Genomic DNA, 20366 nt, shown 5'->3' on the forward strand with positions numbered 1-20366 from the left:
TGCGTCCGGGTGATTTTGAACCAAAATAAAATGAAAAACCTGAAGACTATTCAACGTTGACTTGTCTCTTAGGCGCAGGCCGTTTCAGCTGTTTAATTAACTAGGCCATCCAAACACCGGAAAAGTGGTATCCGAAAGACACAGTGTACCAGGGGCCACGGACAATACTGATGAAGATCAAATAGCTAATTGTGAGCCTCAGCCTACAAATTGCTGCCGGATGAATAAATGGCAGTGTGTGCAATCCAAGCATAATTTCACACGGATACTGTCTCTCTCACACCCGCGGAGGGCTGGACAGCAGCAGGGGCCAGATACCATCGGCTGGAAAGCGATAAAAAGGATTCTCAGTGGGGATTACATCACCAGTTGGTGTTGTTATTCCTGGTTGGGGAAGACCCTTGTGGGAGTAAAAGAGAACTGGATCTGGTCCAGAGGCACCAAACTGAAATGTAAGCTGAACAGGAAAAAATGAGGACAAGAGGGAGCCCGGTGGGTTGTCTCTGGGTGTCGGTCTCGTGAAAAATCAGGTTTCCAGCAGGAATCAAAGCCCCAGGGAGAGAGTTAATGCCTTTTCCAAACAGGACCAAAATTCTGTCACAAGTTGTTTCCTTGATTTTGGGTGACGAGAGAGAGTGGGTGGATACCAAGGGCAGCTAAAAATTGAGACTCACAAGCCTCAGGCTCCCAGCTAGATAACGGGGTAATGAATTTTGTTGGCTTTGGATCTGTTGTCTTTGCTGAAATGCTCAGATACACTTAGAGCTTTAATGCAGCTCCTATTAAAGAGACATAATAGCCCTAGCTGGTTTGGCTCAGTGGATAGAGTGTCAGCCCACGGACTGAAGGGTCCCGGCTTTGATTCCAGTCAAGGGCACGTACCTTGGTTGCAGACTCCATCCCAGGCCCCAGTTGGGGCACATGCAGGAGGCAACCAATCGATGTGTCTTTCTCACATCCATGTTTCTCTCTCTATCTCTTCCTCCCTTCCACTCTCTCTAAAAATCAATGGAAAAATATCCTCAGGTAAGGATTAACAAACATTTAAAAAAAAAAAAAAGACATAATAGTACCTTGATTTCTTTTCTTCCCCCCTCACCCTTCTCCCAAAGCAGGAACATTTCATTTCACTCAAGGCTACTGCCTGCAGATTAAGATATTTTCTTTCAGAAAACACAGCAGGCTAAGTGGTATCAGCTCAGTTCTATTGATTGTACCTGATGAAATCTTTGTTGTAACTCAGGTTAACTGCTGGGGTTGACTAATATTTCCTGAGACCCCTGCACGCCTCATTCAAATTCATTTAAGGCTCCCATGATTACCTTTACTTTATTCCTTGGTTAGGGTCCTTTGTTCTGGTGTAATTTTAGAAGCACATTTAAGGAAAGCACTAATCTCATAGGATAAATTGGTGCTAATGAATATATATATATATATATATATATATATATACACACACATATATATATACTAGAGGCCCATTGCATGAAGATTTGTGCAGTAGGCCTTCTTTCCCCTGGCTGCCGGCACTGGTTTTCCTCCGGCACCCGAGACCCAGGCCTTCGCTCTAGCTGCTGCCTTCAGTCTTCACTCTGGCTGGAGCCTTCAGTCTTCACTCTGGCTGGAGTCTTTAGTCTTCACTCCATCTGGAGCGCTGCTCCTGTAGCTCCCTCAGCCCCCCGCCCTCCCCCTCATAGCAGGCGTCTCGCCCTGCCCGGCCACTCCATGCCTGCATGCATGCTGCCCAGAGGCCCAGAGCGGCTGGGGGGTGGGGCTGCCGCCATCTTTGTCAGGTTAATTTGCATACTCACTCCTGACTGGCTGGTGGGTGTTGCAAAGTGACAGTCAATTTGCATATTTCTCTTTTATTAGTGTAGATAGCTACTCCCCTGAACACCTGGGGAATACATAATTGGAAGGCAGGCCCCAACCCATATTCTTAGAAGTGCTTAAGTGAAGCTGGGGAGAACCTTGAGGTGTCTCAAGCCTTAACTGACATCATTTCTATTTCTGGACTTAAGCTAAAAATTTCTGTGTTAAAGTTGCAGAAAAACATCTGTCCATGCCTTATCCTGCTGGGCACAGAGGACGCACTCATTAAATATACGGTGCAAGGAACTCGGTGAAATCAATAGGTCACACGCTTCAGAGTCTTTCTGTATTGCAAGAACCACACGCTGGACTTCCAAAAGGGAGAGCTGTGACTGGATTCCTTGGTTCCTAAGGGATGTTTATTGATCTTGTTTCCAAAGTTAAACTTACAGCTTTGAAACTGAAGCAAAAGGAAAAGAGAAATATTCATGGGCATCTGGTGTATCATGTTAACTAACACTCAAGATTCATTCAGAAAAGGATATTTTGTGAACAGGGGTATGTGGGTGGACAGTGATGTAATGGAGGAAGAGGCCTGCTTTCTTGTCACTGCTGGGATCTGACCCCTGAGTTTGGTGTTCATTAGGATGTTAGGGAGGTGAGGCCACCCCTAGGTTAAGGATGAAGAGTATGGACTTCCTTTTGCCACATTCAATATAATTAACCCGACTGGAGGGCACAGAAAAGGTGATATCCGTGTGCCCTGAAGGGCCACTTTTCCTAAAATGTCTCCACATTTTTCTGACATATGCCCTCATGTCTCCATCATCATGACCATTTCTTCTAGATGTTCCAGACCTGATCATCTCAGCTACCTACCATAGTATCGAGATATTATTTCATGTAAACATTTAAGGAAAGAGCTTCTCCACCTTTGTCTTCAGTTTTTCTCAGGACAACAGTATGTGGTGGTTGGCTGTGGTACCACTTTATGGCCATCTCCAATCAGATAGGAGGGCAAAAGATACTGCTTTACTTGCTTTCAATCAACTTAAATCCAATCATAAGGTCCATCATTCAGCGTCATAAGAACTTCAGTCTCAGTCATTGTTGGGGCCTCCTCTGTGTCCCAGAGTTGTATAGAGGTCCCTGGCTTTACTCAGACAGCACCAAATCAGTAGGGAGAGTCCTTTGATGGTGGATTTTAGAACCACACCATGGAGCTTGGGGAAGCCCATTATTTCAGAGCACCTGATCCCTTCAGGTAAAATAGCTCTGCTGGTGTGGGGCTGGCCTGGAGCCCGAGACTATCGGTGGAGGTGGGGCCCTCTGATGAGATCCAGCCTCCCTAGTTGCCCTGCTAATCAACCTCCCCGAGATCTCCCAGAGTGCTGAAAGGCATGCAGGGCTCAAGTCCCAGCCTCAGCCCCATCCCATGGGGTGCTGGGGAGTTAAAGGACATCTGGAGGACCAGGAGTTAGGCTTTTGTATTCATGTCTATCAGTCATTGGCTATAGGCAACCCTGAGGTGTGCATGGGGGGAATATAAATGGAGGCATGTTTCAGTTCTTCATGTGAGCAAGATGGTGCCCATGCCCGAGGGCAGGCCTCTGAAGGTGGCAGGTGCCAGCTCTCAGCAATAAATTCACATGTAGAAGTTGAGCTGGTAAAAAGGATGCATAGGGACCTGGGTGGAGGACCCATAATGTTCACTATGAAAATGATCACAAAGCCACTGCATGGCCATAAAGTGGTACCACAGCAAACCACCGCATACTGCTGTCCTGAGAAAAACTGAAGACAAAGGTGGAGAAGATCTTTCCTCAAATGTTTATATGAAATAATATCCCAGAAAAATAGACTCCCAAGTCCTGTTCTTATTCACGAAATAGCATGCAAAGGCTCACTAAACTTAGTGTTTGTGTCCCTGGGGTGAGTCACAAAAGTAATGGGGCAGTGGGTTATTTATTATTAATCATGGACTATTTTTACTTAGCAAAGCAGGAGCTTGATGCTCCTTCAGACCAGGGATGCAGATGTTTTAAGTTCTCATTTGACTTTGTCTGGAAACACCCATCCCTCTGAGGAGAAATGAAACACCAAAACCTTGAAAAATCAAATAGAAAAGAACCATGAGTCTATTTAATGGGGAGATACAAAGGTTTCTAAAAAGAGAACCTGTAGGGATGGCAGGGGTTGGCAGTACAGTTTGTTTTGAAATCTAACCCTGGGGAGATGCTCTGATGAGATGCTGATGGTCTATGAACCCAACAGGAGAGAAGAGAATGGATGGAGGATGTCTTAGAATTCTCTTCAAAGCGTCCTAGGAGAATGTACAGCTTTGAAAACAAGTGAGAGGGAAGAGAGAATAATGTCCCCTGGATGTTTGATACAGGAATCCAATTTTAAGGCTTTGTTGTGCAGGATTAAAAGAGATGAATGTACAGAGACCATGGTTGGTACCCAGAAGCCCTCGTCAACACACTGGACCCAGGTCTGGAAGCCCATCATGGGTAGCCATTACCAAGAGGCCAGAAAATAGAGTGGAATATTGCCTGTTACTCAAATAGGGCCAAGCATGGGCTTTTAGATTTCTTTGTGGATTTTTCTTTAATGTGTATGAATGTGGGGAATTGGTTTTTAAAGCAGTTGGAAGCTTTGTAAATAAAGGCAAACAAGGGAAAAGGAGAATATGTGCTATTTCAATTACTCCTTAAACCAGCCCAGACAGATAAGTGGTATTATCCAGTTTTATGGATTAGAAACGCAGGGCTTGGAAATATTAGGTTATTTTCCCACACCCTTGTGCATTAAGTGGAAAAATGAATAAATGTCACTCTATCCATTCCATCCACCAACAAATATTTATTGAGCATTTATTTAGCTTGTTCTGGACACTGGGAAACCAAATGATTATTTGAACCTGTATTTAGCTGATCCTGGAAGCCAATCTTTTTTCACCAGCATCTGGAAACAAAACTTTTAAATTTGAGTTCATGCAAATTTGGATTATGATAAGAGATTTGCATGGGGTGGAGAGAGTATGAAAACAAAAGAAAGGTCTGGACCCAAACCATTTTGCCTGATACTTAAAAAAAATAACAGAAACAACAACAAAATGAATAACATTTAGGATTACATTTTCTGATTATAAAACTTGGGAAAAAGTCTAAAGAAGCAAAAGTCATTTTTAAAGTTATAAGCTAGAGATAATGAGAATAATTATATTCAAGTATGTTTTTCCAGATTCCTTTTCTACATTTGGCTGTTTAAAATTTTTTCCTCTTGGTTTTAGTTTTCAACAGTTTTATGTCTGTGTATGGCTTTCTTCATGTTTATCTGGCTTTGGGCTTTGGAAATCTGTAGGTTGATGTCTTTCATCTGTTTTATATTTTTCAGATATTCTCTCGTTACATATTGTTTTTGCTCCATTCTCTCTCCCTTCTCCTTCTGGTATGCCAATTACATGTATTGATTAACCTTATCAATGTGTGCCCTATGTCCCTTACTTTTTCTGTACATACTTCACCTTTTTCTGCCTTGGGCTTCATTCTGATTTTTTTTAAGTTATCTTTTAGTTTATTCATACTCTTAAACTGTATCTGATTTTATATTAAACTCCTCCACTGAGTTTTTAATTTCTGTTGTTGTAACTTTTCAGTTCTAGATTTGTCCATTGGTTATTTCTCAATATTTTTCGTTTTCTACTGAAATTTTATCTTTTATTTCCCTGAACATATTCAGTATAATTATTTTTAAGCAATGTCAAACAACTACACTACCTAGATCCTTTGTAAGTCTGTGTCTATTGGCTATATGTCTCTTGAATTTTAGCCATAGACCCTTGCCTTCCAGTGGACTCCCAACTCGGAAGCATTACTCCTATCTGTTCTGGTGACATTCCATGAACAGTAACTTAAAACCAAATAATAGTACTCCATTCTAGGATCTCATCAAGTTTAAGATCCACTATTGATATAATGATAGCTTTTCTGGGGGTTGGCGTAAAGAAATACTAAAGGAAAAATATACATGTGACCTGAGGTCAGACATATCACATAGTAAAAGAGTATGCATCTAAGAATGACAGAAATACGGCTGAATTCCTCAGCCTTGGCAGACTTGATTGTGCATCCTGAGTCTGTTTCTCTTTAAGTCTTCTTGTAAAGCCTCCTTCCTGAGAGAAACAAAGGACCTGAATTGTCCTAAAGCTTTCATTGAAGAGAATAGAGAGAGAGCAAATGGAAAAGAGATCACAATGCTAGGATGCAGTAAGGAAAGCATTTCGTACGAAGCGGGTAATCCTAGAAATAGAGCAAAGACCACATTTAAGCAGCTTTAGAAACCACTAGAATTCACTGCAATGTAGCATTAAATAGGATCTCATCAAGTTTAAGATCCACTATTGATATAATGATAGCTTTTCTGGGGGTTGGCGTAAAGAAATACTAAAGGATGGAGAACTCTCCATGGTTCCTGCTAGTTACACCCACATTAAATGTATGAGAATTCTGCACAGAGGAAATCATGGGTGGGAGCCTGGTGGACTATGGCAGCACCTATATCCAAGGAGAGAAGACCCCTACCCTCAAGCTCACTATTGAAGGGATTTCTCATCTTCTGTTGAGACTGATGTGGCTTGAGTACAGTTCACTATCTTTCAGTATTTCAGGACTGGTCTTGAGTATCACCCAATCTTTCTTGGCCATAAGCTCTAACAAGCAAACCTCAAAATAGATGAAGAACTACACTTGAATTACACAAATCATCACCCTTTGATAAGCTAACTGGCCACAGATTCAGGTGCCTGCAGAGCCAGGCAGCTGGGGTGGGGTGGGGGTAGGGGGCCTGAGAGGGGCTGTGGCCACGTGAAGAATGCAGCCTCCATCTAAGCAAGAGCCACTTCTCAATGACAGTTGATTGTTGCCATGTGGGGATACAGGCCCAGGGTTTCCAGACCCGAATTTAATACAGATTTTTACGAGAACTCTTTTGATTTTTATGTTGGCAACTATCCCATTTTCTTAAACTGGCAGGTATAACACACCATGCTTGTAAGATGACTGCAGTCTGTGGACTCCTGTCGGTTGCGCTGAGCTGCATGTTGAGCATTGAATGAGTCTGTACTGTCAGAAGGTGGCCCCATCACGGAAGCAGTGTGGAATGCTTCCTCTGTGTTCTTCCATTCCTGTAAATACAAGCACTGGCGCTTTGAGTCCACGTGTACTTTCTTTTCTTTCCAAATCCTCACCTAAGGAGGGAGGACATTTTTTCCATTGAATTTTTAGAGAGAGTGGAAGAGAGGGGGACGGGGAGAAAGAAGAGAGGAAGAGAGGAAGAGAAGAGGAGAAAAGAGGAGAGAAGAGAAAAGAGAAGAACATCAAAGTGGGAGAGACACATTGATTGGTTGCTTCTTGCATGCGTCCCAATTTGGGGGAAGCAGGGTGGAGGGGATCGAACCTGCAGCCCAGGTACATGCCCTTGACCAGAGTCGAACCCACCACCCTCTGGTGCACAAGCCGACGCGCTAACCACTGATATACACCAGCCAGGGCCATAGGTACTCTCTGAGTTCACAAAGTACACTGCACTCCCTATACCATTATTGGATCTTTTTACAGCTCACTCAGTGACTTTTTTTTTTTTTTAACACTTCAGATTGACTTTGGACTCACCCACCAGGGAATTTGCTCATATTATATAGCCCAGAAGCAGAGATTCATTGAGATCAGCCACTGCTTGGTCTGCCGGCAATCTTAGAGTAAACAACCTATCATTTAGCTAATATCAGCAACCTTGCCAAATTGAACTTAGGAAATAATTAATTTTAGTTCTCAAATATTTTTAAAGTGTTATCGGAATGGAGATTATTTTCTTGCCTGGAGGCAAGTTGCTTGAAAGGTAATTGGGACAATTATGGGAAGAAAAGACTGTCCAATGCATTGTGTCTTAGAAGAAAGGATTAAAAAGAGACTAGGATAAACTGACAAACAAAACAGGCCCAGAGGCATGGATGCATGGAACAGGCTGACATTTCTCAGGGGGTGGGGCAATGGAAAGAAATTAACCAAAGAACTTACATACATGTAGGCATGACCAGTGGACACAGACAATAGTATGGTGAAAGCCTCGGGTGGGTCAGGGACTTGGGAGAATGGAGCTAAGTGAGTGTGTGTGTGTGAAATTTGTGGCCATCTGTAATACTGTCAACAATTTAAAAAAAAAGAGAAGGAAAAAAAGAGACTAGGGAGGCTAATAGAGTAATTGGGACCGAAACTCAGTAACTAAAGGTTGGATTCTTCAGGGGACTTGCTTTGTGTCGTTAGGCAAGTATTGTGTCACAATCCACTTGAGAAGAATATGTGATCTATCTGATAGAATATTTCCAGGATATATCTAATATCCCATTCAGTGCTCAGAATAGCTGGTGATGCTTTTTCTACTTTAACTAGCTGTCCAACTGAATTAGAGAATAGAACTACCTTTGTAATGAATATTGGTAAGTGTTTATCAGTGGTTCTCAACCTTTCTAATGCCGTGACCCTTTAATACAGTTCCTCATGTTGTGGTGACCCCCAACCATAAAATTACTTTCATTGCTACTTCATAACTGTAATTTTGCTACTGTTAAGAATCGTAATGTAAATACCTGTGTTTTCCCATGGTCTTAGGCGACTCTGCTAGTGGTTCTCATTACGATTCATTTACAGTAGCAAAATTACAGTTATGAAGTAGCAACGAAAATAATTTTATGGTTGGGGGTCCCCACAACATGAGGAACTGTATTAAAGGGTCACGGCACTAGAAAGGTTGAGAACCACTGGTTTAGATGCAAAGTTATATTTGGACATCAAGGGAACTTGTTGTATCCCTGAATTTACATTGTGCTCTAGTACTTTTAACTATAACGGTCAACACACTCATGTTCCTGAAGATGAAATCTAAAATCTAAGTTCAGTTTATATATGCACTCTTTATTTTCCTGTGTTTTATCATATATGCACTCTTGTTTCTGTGATCGGTTCTACTTTCTGGGTACAACACAAATATGAAATAATCTAGTTTAATTGCCCAAGCTTTAGGGAACAAAGGAGAGAATATAACAACACTAAAAAACAATAACCCTTCCATACAGATCATAAAATCTAGGTGAAATGGTTCTTTGGTCCAGGCCTGCCCAGCTCCCACACTTGGAGAAAGAAATGAACATGATCATCTGAGAGCCCGTCGTGGCGTCAAATTTCTTTACATAGAGAATGAAATACTTCTTTATTTAAAAATAAGTTGTTTAAAAAGGTGAAGATATGACTAATACATGCATTTTCTATCGTGCATTTTCTCTTGGTAATTCCGTTGAGTGCCATTGTTAGCAGGCTCCGTGTCACTGCCTTTTTCATTCAGTTAAACATGAAAAGATTCGATCCTAAAATGGAATGCTTCAGACTTTTAATAGCTCTCCTTTTCTTTTATTCTCGCTTTAGTCATTGAAGAAAGAAACTGCTCAGACCCTGGGGGTCCAGTCAATGGATACAAGAAAATAACGGGAGGCCCTGGGCTCATCAATGGGCGCCAGGCAAAAGTTGGCACCGTCTTCTCCTTCTTCTGTAACAGCTCATATGTCCTTAGTGGCAATGAGAACAGAACTTGCCAGCAGAGTGGAGAGTGGTCAGGGAAGCAGCCCATCTGCATAAAAGGTAACTTGCATATATTTCTGAAGTCTACAGAAATAGAGGTGGAGTTGCTGAACTTTGGTAGCTCCCATACATGTTTTTGAGCTGCTGGGAAAATTCCTTTCTCCCTAAGTTCTCACTAGAACCATATATTTATTAATCTTAGGGTGGAGACCATCCCTAAAAAAATTGCTTCTGTTTTGGACCACCAAAAAGGTGAAGGTATGACTAATACATGCTCACCCTAATCACAACATCTTTTTGTTTTTAATAAGAAATACTGATTGAGTGCAACTTCTTTTTAAAAAAATATATTTTATTGATTTTTTTTTTATTTAGAGAGAAAGGAAGGGAGAGAGATAGAGAGTTGGAAACATCAATGAGAGAGAAACATCGATCAGCTGCCTCCTGCACACCTCCTACTGGGGATGTGCCTGTAACCAAGGTACATGCCCTTGACCGGAATTGAACCTGGGACCATTCAGTCCACAGGCTGACGCTCTATCCACTGAGCCAAACCAGTTAGGGCTAATCACAACATCTTGATGCGATCGAGAACAGTATGTGATTATTAGAGCAGTTTAGGAAAGATGACAGGGCTGAGTTTCAGTATGCAAACCCAAGGACTGGATTGAAGCAATCAATATGCATTTTTATAGCTACATTTATCTCCTCTCTATGTAACATTAAGTTCGTGCAGGAAATGAAACAACAAAATGGAAAAGCCATTCCTGCCCGCCTAGGTGGAGGGAGGTTTGAGATGTTAAAATGTTTACAAACATCTTTAAAAGGCGGAAAACCCTTGACCATCCAAGGCAGAGTTCCAAGAATAGATGGGCAGTGCACGTTTAGAGAAGGGAACGACCCCATTGCCTGGAGCAGGGACAATTGCACGCAGTGAGGAGGCTTGGAGCCAGTCTGGGTGGCTGGGGAGGATTTGTAGAGGTGAAGAGGAGCTGGGACGATAATCTGGTTGGAAAACAAAAGAGAAGAAAAGGAGGATAGGCAGGAGTGAAAGAATCATGTCAACTCAAAGTGAGGCAATCTGGGAATCTGGGAGATAAATGAAAAAAGGTGGTTGGGGACCAGAAAAAAAAAAAAAGAAATGTTGTATAGAGAAGTTTGGCCCTTACCCCTTGGCAGTGGGGATATGTCCTTGGCCTAGATTATCCAGATAATTGCCTCAACCCTCCACTTTCCCTTCTGGGTATTTGTCAACAACCCTAATCATGGGAAAGAGGAATGAAAGAGGATGGTTTGTGAAAGGAATAAATCCCTTTAGACTCGAGCCAGAAGCGACTTTCATCCCCACCAGCACAGACTCCCCGATTCTTGATTTCATTAAGCATGGAAAGGGTGTCCCATATGCCCGTGGAGATTTTTGTCAACTCTGCTCTTACAAGTTAATACAACCCAAGTTCCCTAGGTTGCTAATGAGATGAATATTGGCTGCTTGATGGAGACAGTGACGTGGGGAGGATTTCTTTTTACTGATGAAGAAAAGACTTGAAAATTAAACTGGGCTTTGATTCACCCTCAAAGGGTTGTTAGGAGCCTTCTTTGCAGGGAAGTGACGTGGAGGAGTCAGTTACCCAAGACTTACTGGCTGTCTGCTTTTACATGAGAACCTTGACATTCCCTATGTTGGGCTAGATTTCAGAATCTTCCCTTTGACTTTTATGCCATTTTGACCAAGTTTGCAAATACCATTGATGTGTCCGGATAATCCTAGTCTATTAGCCGCCATTGTTCCAAACCACACAGGTGGAGAGCTCTTCCGAAGTGGACACCTGGGCTCTTCAAAGGGGGTGTCAATTGTGTCTCTGCTAAGCTGTCCAGGCTTGCACATGTCCCACCTCCGAGAGCCTGGGGAATGTGCGTTGTCCAGAAAAGGTGGTCAGGTCTGAGTCTGCACTGAGTGCTGTGAGCAGTTAAAATGGAACAAGAATACCCAGCGCTGTCTCTTTTATTCCTAGCCTGCCGAGAGCCAAAGATCTCAGACCTGGTGAGACGGAGAGTTCTTCCAATGCAGGTTCAGTCCAGGTGAGCTCTCCTCTGAAGGTGAAGGCGAATGAAGGTTCCCTCCCCGCCCCTTTTCCCACTTGTGTTTGGCCAGGCAGCTCGGGTTTCTTAGGGACATTCAGTGCTGATTGGCATGAGAGAATAGGGCTGGTCGGATGGTGGCTTGTTAGCCAGTTGCCTTTAGCCAAGAGGTAGCAGTTGTTGGAAGATGAACAGATTTCGCTGGATCGTGGGAAAGTAGGTGGCTGCCGGGAAGCAAGACTTGAAGATGACCTTTGATGAACTGGATTTCAATACCTTACTCTTCCTGAAATGTCTGTGTATTTGTTATGGCAGCTCCTAGGGAGATGGCATTCTTGCCAGATGCAGCCAGCTGTGGCTCAGGAGGATGTTCTTGGTAGTAACCAACCAGGTGAGGCAGGCTGGTGGAGCCCAGAAACTAGAGATGAATGCCTACCCTGAGGAGGGCTGTGAGCCCTCGAGTACACCCACCCTGCCTTACTCCTGGAAGGACAGAGGGGGACCACTCAGTAGGGAGAGAACAGACCCATTTCTACTCCTTTCCTTTGTAGGAAATACTCTTCTCATCTCATCTCCCAGCATCCTCTCCTCCCTCTTTCCTCTCCAGCCACCCTGCCGCATTGCTTTTGCCATAGCCCTCCAAGCACAGATCTGCGTCAGAGCTTTTGCATTTCTGTCAGGAACCTGCTCCCACTGGATTTCAATGAGGCTTAACGCCTTGCCTCCTCCAGTTCTCTGGTCAGCTTTTACCTCGCAAAGAGACCTTCCCTGACTGTCCTTTAAAAACTAGCAACCCCTCTCCTCCACCTTGACCCTGAGCTGACTTCTTTACCTAGTGCTCTCTGGCCTTTGCTATGCTTCACTTTTTAAAAAATATGTTCTTTAATTGATTTCAGAGAGGAATGGCGAGGGAGAGATAGAAACAATGATGAGAGAGCATCATTGATCGGCTGCCTCCTGCACGCCTCACACTGGGGATCGAGCCCACAACTTGGGCATGTGACCTGACTGGGAATTGAACTGTGACCTCCTGGTTCATAACTCAACACTCAACCACTGAGCCATGCTGGCCAGGCTACTATACTTCACTTTTCATCTTAGTACCCATCTCAGCCTGGTGCCTTCCATATAGATTTTTGGTTTACTTATTCTATTTCCATCTGCCTCCCCACACACCCTACCAAAATATGTAAAAGTTACATGTGCAGGAACATTACGTTTGTTCATGTTGACGTCCCAGTACCTAGAATAGTGCCTGCCACAAAGGAGGCCCCTGATAAACATCTGTTGAATGACTAAATTGGAAGGGCAGACAAGGGTTCAAGACCTGGTCTGTCTCTCTTTAGAACTGGGTATCCTTAGCAAGTTCCTAATCTTGCTGAGCCTTTCATTTCCTCTTTTGAAAAAGAAGAGTAATCATAATAACATCAGTTTCTCGTAAAGATTAAATGCAACACTAACTTTGATTGGGTGTTGGCGGTATGCCCGTTGCTCTTCCGAATGCTTGATATCTTTTAGCTCATGTAATCCTCACTACAATCTCCGAAGTAGGTCTTATTATCATTTTATTATACATTTTATTACCATTTTTATTACAGATGGGTAAACTGAGGCTCAGAGAAATTAAGGAAGTTGCTCAAGGTCACATTGGTAGAAGAAATGGCAAAGCCAAGATGCAAATCCAGGATTTTCAGGGTCTGAAGTCTTCAGGGTCTGCTCCCTTATGCACGAAACTTTAACTATGTCTATGTAAAGGCCCTAGCAAAACACCTTAGCCTTATGCACACCTGTCAGTAATAATTTTTTTGGAAATAGTAACAATAAGTGACTAGAATTGACCCCAACCCCAACTAAGTGACCTGAAATGTTCTTACAGCAGGAATTCATCAGTCTCTCCCTCTTCCTGCGGCTGTCTCACTCCATGTCTGTCTCTCCCTTTTCAGGCAGGGCCTTTCCGTGGGAGCAGTGGCAGTGGAATCCAGATTCCACACCCTTTTCTGATCTTTGTGAGTCACCTGGGCTGGACCCTCAGCCAGTGGGATAAGCCTGACCCACCTGTCCTTCCCAAGGAGACATCTCACAGAGGAGGCCCGAGCTGTTAAAAAAAAGAACTCTGGCTTTGCATTTTAAAAGCACTTGTAATGGGAGGTTAGGTGCCCGGGGCGCCAGGTGTCCCATGTAGATAAGAAAGCAAGCCTAAAACTTGGTTTTAAGGATCTTTCTGGAAGACAGGCTGCTGGGGCGGGGATATGCCAATCTCCTGCAGCCAGGCTTACCCAGGAACCCCCGAAGGCAGTGTAGACCTTCAGCAGATGACCCAAGAGGTGAGCTTGTTTGCAAGTCCGGAGGCTCCCTGAGCTGCAGACCTGGTTCTGAACATGAGCTGAGGGTCTCTCTGATGAAATCCATGGGCCTTGAATATCTGCTCTGAGCAAAGCCCTGTAGAGACATAGGAAATAGATCGCTTTAGATGCTATGAAATCGGTGCGGTAGAGATAGCAGGGTGGGAATCATGACTGCTAAGTGCTGCCTTGGGTACCGGCTTAGCTTCCTGTGTGCCCTCAGGCACTCCCACTTACCTTTCTGGGCTTCCTCCCTCCATTCAATAAGCCGGGATGAGCACATTGATTCCTAAAGGAATTCTAACTTTCCAGTTGACATTCATTATGCACCGATATAAAACGAACACAAGCTGTACGAAGTGCTTACATCTCCCCCAAGAATCCCCAAGTGGTCTCCGGGGGCTTCAACTTTGGGGCTCATTTAAAAATCCTTTTGACATTTACACACAACACTCCATATTTTTCCCAATCAATGTGCCCTGAGAGAAAGCTTTATTCTCCGAGGTGTACTAATTACATCTACTAATTGCTCAGTCAAGCTACTGTAGCAACTCAGTTTAGTTCAAGCCAATTTCTGATATTGCCCCATTATGATAACGGTTAGAGAAAAAAAAATATGTCTCGATTTCTCCCATTCAAATTAACTTCCTTTCCTGTTTAATTTAATTTTTTGTGTGTGTGCATGTTAGTGTTCCTTTGGATAGCAGCAATTATGTCAGATATTATCTTCTTTGGTTAAAATCCTAGACAGCTGGAGACATGCCAGAAATGGAAATGGAGAATAAAATGAAGGTTGAAATGTGCAAGATAATTTGCTCAATGATAGAAGGGAAGTGTGTGCATGTGTGTGTGGGAGTGGGGGCGTGGGGAGGCAGGGAGAGGGAAGGAGAAAGAGAGACAGAGAATGAAAGAAAAAGGGAGATAAAGGAAGGAGAGAGAGACAGAATCCATTGCTTTCTTTGAATGTAACCAAATATCTACATGGGGATTGGCATGGAACTAAAAAGGCCACAATGACCGTCTCACTTTGCTCTCTCTCTGGATCCATGTGCCCCGATGCAGGGAGACCCCATTACACCAGCTGTACTCATCAACATTCAGCAAGCAGAAACTGCAGGGCATCCCTACCAAGAAGCCAGCCCTTCCCTTTGGAGACCTGCCCACTGGGTACCAACATCTACACACCCAGCTCCAGTATGAGTGCATCTCGCCTTTCTACCGCCGCCTGGGCAGCAGCCGGAGGACCTGTCTGAGAACCGGGAAGTGGAGTGGGCGTGCCCCGTCCTGCATCCCTAGTGAGTCAAGGTTCATCCTTAGGCTTGGGCAGTCTATGAAAAGTCATTAACCCTTTTTTTGGGCAGGGGGAAAGTTCCTTGCCCAAAGGAATGGTACTCTAATACTTTCCCTAGCTTGGTGATGTCTGAAATTCCACAGAGTTTCCTTCCTGTGGCTTAAAGTTATTACCCAGGAGAAATTAACTCATTAAGTCTTAGATAATTTTGCGGGAATGGGGCATACTTTCTTGTGGCTAATTCTATTATATTTACTTGGACAAAAGGGAGAGAGCAGTCATTAAAAACCAAGTGGAGAAGGGGTTAAAGGTCTCAGATAGCTTCTAGTTATGTCATCTTGGTTACCCTGTCAAAGCCCCAGTTGTTATCCTCATTAACCAATGGTATTAATTAGGTTATTGTTATTAATTAGACTAGAGACCTGGTGCACAGATTCGTGCACTGGTGGGAGTGTGGCCTGCGGGGATCGGACTGCTGTGGGAGCGCTGTTCATCCCACTGCAGGAGCAGCCACTCATCCTGGTCAGCTGAGTGGCGCTACTATTGTGGGAGTGCACTGACCACCAGGGGGCAGCTCCTGCGTTGAGCATTTGCCCCCTGGTGGTCAGTGTGCGTCATAGTGACTGGTCAACCGGTTGTTCTGGTCGTTCCACCGTTCAGTCATTAGGCTTTTATATATATAGATAATGAAGCATTAATTACTCATAAGGTTATAATGTTTACTGAGATAATATGTAGAAGTGTTTGGAATAGGGTCTTGCACATCCTAAGCTACCTTCCCCATCCTCTTTGTCAAAGGAAAGCAACATGACTTAGTTCATGGTGGTCACCTTTATAATGATAGTCATAATATTTCAAGTCTAACTGGTTTTATACATCATCTCACCCTGTGAGGTGATTGCTATTACTCTATCCATTTTGAAAGCAAAAGACTGGGGCTTTTGAGATTAGACAACTTGCCCAGTAAGTGCCTGGGATTGGAAGTCTCCAATCTTTACCCTAGACTTTATAGTCAACCATGGCAAGGTGATTGATTAATATTTAAAAAAGTGGGGGAAAACCCACAAGGTAGATGCTTAGTGGTCATGACACCGATGGGTTTGTGCTCTCTTGATTGTGTGACACATTTCTCTTCTGAGCTGATCTTACTGAGCCCGTGCTTTCTCTGTAGTCTGTGGGAAAACGGAGAACATCACTGCTCCGAAGACCCAGGGGCTGCGCTGGCCGTGGCAGGCGGCCATCTACCGGAGGGTCAGCGGGGTGCATGGGGGCAGCCTGCACAAGGATGAGTGGTTCCTGGTCTGCAGCGGTGCCCTGGTGAATGAGCGGACCGTGGTGGTGGCTGCCCACTGCGTAACTGACCTGGGGAAGGTCACCATGGTCAAGACAGCAGACCTCAAAGTTGTGCTGGGGAAATTCTACCGGGATGACGACCGAGATGAGAAGACCATCCAGAGCTTGCGGGTAAGAGAGGGTTACAACGTGGACCCTGGACCTCTGGCTCAGCAAACTCCCCGCTTTAGGAGAACAGTGAAGGTGTCAGTCCTTCACCTCAGCACGTTAGCACCCAGCAGAGAGGTACCCAGTATTTCATATTGACAACTATAGAGAGGGAGCATCTAGAAAGATTACAGAGTCTTTTATCCATTTAATTGTTTTAAAAATAAGATAGTAACAAACATCTCTCATTGTGGTCATCAAAAGTTAACCACCTGTTGTTGTGTTTAGGGCACTGTACTGGGTAGGCTTTGAGGACATAGAGAGGTTTTATCCAGGATATTCCAAATCAACTTACAATCTTCTTCTCTGTTTCCCTGCCTGCCTCCTTCCCTCCATCTCTTCTAGCTATCTATCCACCTATCCATCCACCCATCCATATGTTTAGCTATCTGTCTGTCCATTTGTTCATCCATTCATCTATCCATTAATCCATCCACCCATCAATCTGTTCATCTATTAATCTATCCATCTATCCATCCATCCATCCATCCATCTATCCATCCATCCATCCATCCATCCATCCATCCATCCATCCATGGTTTTTGCCCTGATTTTGCCCTGAAGAGTCCACAGGCTAGTAGTGGTAGAGACAGACTAGTATATCATGATTAGTTCAATTCAAGAGAAGCCCTGAGTAAATGAACCCAAATGTAGATGGAATAATAGAAAACATACATAAAATGGTACACGGTATCACAGATGTAAGCTCCCAGAGGCCCCCATCAAAGAGTGATCAGCAAGGGTTGGGGCAATCAGGGAAGACTTGTGGAAAAGTCTGTGGAACATTCTATTTTATTGGGTTGAAGATCAATGAAATGTTTACAGTGGACCAGGGATTGCCAACTGGTAGCCTGTAGGGGTTTGTGTTTCGATCGTGCTAACATATCATTTTTAAATCAGTTGTTCGCCAACATTTAAAAATCAGGTTTCAGATAAAGATCTGGAGTCTAGTCTCTGGCAAAGTTAGAATGCTGGCCCCATTACTGATGGCAGTGGTCAGCCGGAGCCAGGTGGCAATTGCCCACTCTAGATGGCGTGTGTGCTCTCATTCTCCGCAGCCTCGCCTCTCCACTCCACTTATTTAAAATACCTGCCAGGCCCCAGTAGGCATTTCAGTTTGCAACCCTGGAAACAGCAGTTGCTTTCTATGATCCTTTGGGCAAAGTGTCTCCAAATAATTGTAGCTGTCTCTTAGACATTTATTCCCGATAATTCAGCCCCAAGGCTTTCCTGCTCTTGTCCACTGAGGAGTGGGCGGCTCACCATTGCTGTCCGTTCCTTGCACGTGTAGATTTCTGCAATCATTCTGCACCCCAACTACGACCCCATCCTGCTGGACGCTGACATCGCCGTCCTGAAGCTCCTGGACAAGGCTCGCATCAGCACCCGCGTCCAGCCCATCTGCCTCGCGGCCACCCGGGACCTCAGCACCGCCTTCCAGGAGGCCCACATCACCGTGGCCGGCTGGAACGTCCTGGCAGACGTGAGGAGCCCCGGCTTCAAGAACGACATGCTGCGCTCGGGGGTATTCCGGGTGGTGGACTCACTGATGTGTGAGGAGCAGCATGAAGAGCACGGCATCCCAGTGAGCGTCACGGACAACATGTTCTGTGCCAGCCGGGACCCCGCCGCTCCTTCCGACATCTGCACGGCAGAGACGGGGGGCATCGCGGCTGTGTCCTTCCCGGGACAGGCGTCCCCTGAGCCGCGCTGGCATCTGGTGGGGCTGGTCAGCTGGAGCTACGACAAAACGTGCAGCCACAGCCTCTACACAGCCTTCACCAAGGTGCTGCCCTTTAAGGACTGGATCGAGAGAAACATGAAGTGAGCTCAGGCCCACTGAGAGCGTGTCTGTGCCTCCGTGCATGCGTGCGTGCGTTGCACAAGGCAGTGTGGACCTGAGGTGGGATTCCGCCCTTGAATTTGGCCGAGCCAGGGCTTCTGATTTCAAGCACAGAGCTTGTGGAGGGTGAGGAGAGCTCACTTGGGGTAGGCCCCTGCCTCCCTGGCTGCTCTGACCATTTGGAAGACACCTGTTTGCAAGAACTGGGTTGCTTCAAAAAAGACTATGTGAACAGCAAACAAAACGTCCCCATTCAAATGACCTGGTGGCCTTCCCCACCTGCCCTTTCATGGTGCAAATGTCCTGGTCAGCCCTGGTGGAGAAGATTTGACTGGGAGGCCTGAGTTTCATGAGGTCTCTTCCAAGGCTCCATCCATCCAGACCAAGTTCCGAGGAGCCGCCTACGGGACAGCCCAGGACAGCGGAGCCTGGATGAGATGTTGACATTGGCTTTTGTGCACACTGCCACGGTACCGTGTGGTCCTGCTCCTTCCCCATCTCCTGTACACGTTTGAATAAAATAAGGGTTGGCTTCTGACCTACAGGACAAGTGTGCTACCGCTGATTTCTGCATGCTACTGCTCTGAGCTGCATGTGTGGGGGCCAATGGCTGGGTGACAGCCCTTTAAAATAGATCCTAAAGGTATAATTCCCCAAAATGCATATGGCACAGCTGATGCCATCTTTTGAATTCCAGCCCTTGGAGTTTGCTGGGTCGTGGGCTCGGGGAGGAGAGACATGGGTACCTCAAATAAGGCACAGAGGAAAATACCAGGAATTAGGTGATTTCTAGTGTTTCTTCTGGTTCTCATGTTCTAGCTCTAGCACAGAACCCTGCCTTGCACCTCTATAAATCTTTATGACAGAGTTTCATAGAATCTGAACTGGAATCACCTATTTACTCCACTAGATGGAGATTTGCCAAGCGACTGTAGCCTCATTGCTTCCTGTGATTTTCCTTTCAAGCCCCTCTCCCAGCTCCCACTGGAGAGTAGAGATAACAAATGAACTCAACCCCTGAATGATCTCTTCAGTAACATTCTCTTTCTGTCCTGCTCTCCTCACCAATGTCTTCCTCTCCAAGACGGTGCATGGAGTCTTCCATGACTTAAGCACTGGGATGAACAGGGATGAGTTTCCTGCTGTTTCCTGGGTGTGTGTGATGAGTCTTCCCCATTCCTGGGCATTTTGCTGACACTGACATTGGGTGTGGGGGTCTGTAGCCACTGTAACGTGTGCTGTGTTCTCTCTGCTTCCCTGAGGCCCAGCCTGCTGACTTGGCTCCTCCTCAGCTCTGGCTGGCACTGGTTCTCCTGACATGTGGGAGTGATATCTCTTTGACCCTGGTTTGGTCACTCAGCCTCATGGCCACAGTAATGACCTTCTCTGGCAGCTACCCAGCCAGACTCTCCTTGACCTCTTCTTCCTCCCTCGGGGGTCTCTGGGAACTTCTCGGGGGGTTTTCTATACCTCCTGAGTGCTCAGAGCCCAGGGTCAGTACAGGGTACCCGGGCAGGGGGGGGGGGGTCATTCACCTCCCATAGACCAAACAGGAGCTTGATTCTTCCTCGATATATCAGAGAACTGTGACCTCAAAAACTTTAGTCCCAAGACTGGAGGTCAGGACGCATTTGTCTCCAAATCTGTGTCTTTATATAATTCCCTGAGCCAGAGGAGAATTTCTGGTACTTTCTCTTTTTGTCAGGCTTTCTGTAAGTCACATTCGACTCCTTTTACTCCCCCCCCTCCCCCCCCCCCCCCCCCACACACACATCCTTATGGCTTAACCCACCAATTCTCAACCTTTTCCATCTCGTGGCACACATAAACTAATTACTAAAATTCTGTGGCACACTAAAAATATA

At 45.1% G+C, this 20366-nt stretch overlaps 1 protein-coding gene across 1 annotated transcript in view; it reads left to right on the forward strand.

Annotated features, from left to right (window-relative positions):
- PAMR1 (peptidase domain containing associated with muscle regeneration 1) overlaps window positions 1-19032 on the forward strand; it is a 62878-nt gene extending 43846 nt beyond the window's left edge. The window contains exons 7-11 of the mRNA XM_008146803.3: window positions 9294-9506; window positions 11459-11525; window positions 14930-15162; window positions 16330-16622; window positions 17950-19032. Coding sequence (XP_008145025.1) covers window positions 9294-9506; window positions 11459-11525; window positions 14930-15162; window positions 16330-16622; window positions 17950-18486 — 1343 coding nt within the window. The 3' untranslated portion in view covers window positions 18487-19032. The remainder of the gene's footprint in view (window positions 1-9293; window positions 9507-11458; window positions 11526-14929; window positions 15163-16329; window positions 16623-17949) is intronic.
- Window positions 19033-20366: the final 1334 nt, after the last annotated feature.

The sequence above is a fragment of the Eptesicus fuscus genome, chromosome 13 (assembly GCF_027574615.1).
Source record: "Eptesicus fuscus isolate TK198812 chromosome 13, DD_ASM_mEF_20220401, whole genome shotgun sequence".
Classification (NCBI taxonomy): domain Eukaryota; kingdom Metazoa; phylum Chordata; class Mammalia; order Chiroptera; family Vespertilionidae; genus Eptesicus; species Eptesicus fuscus.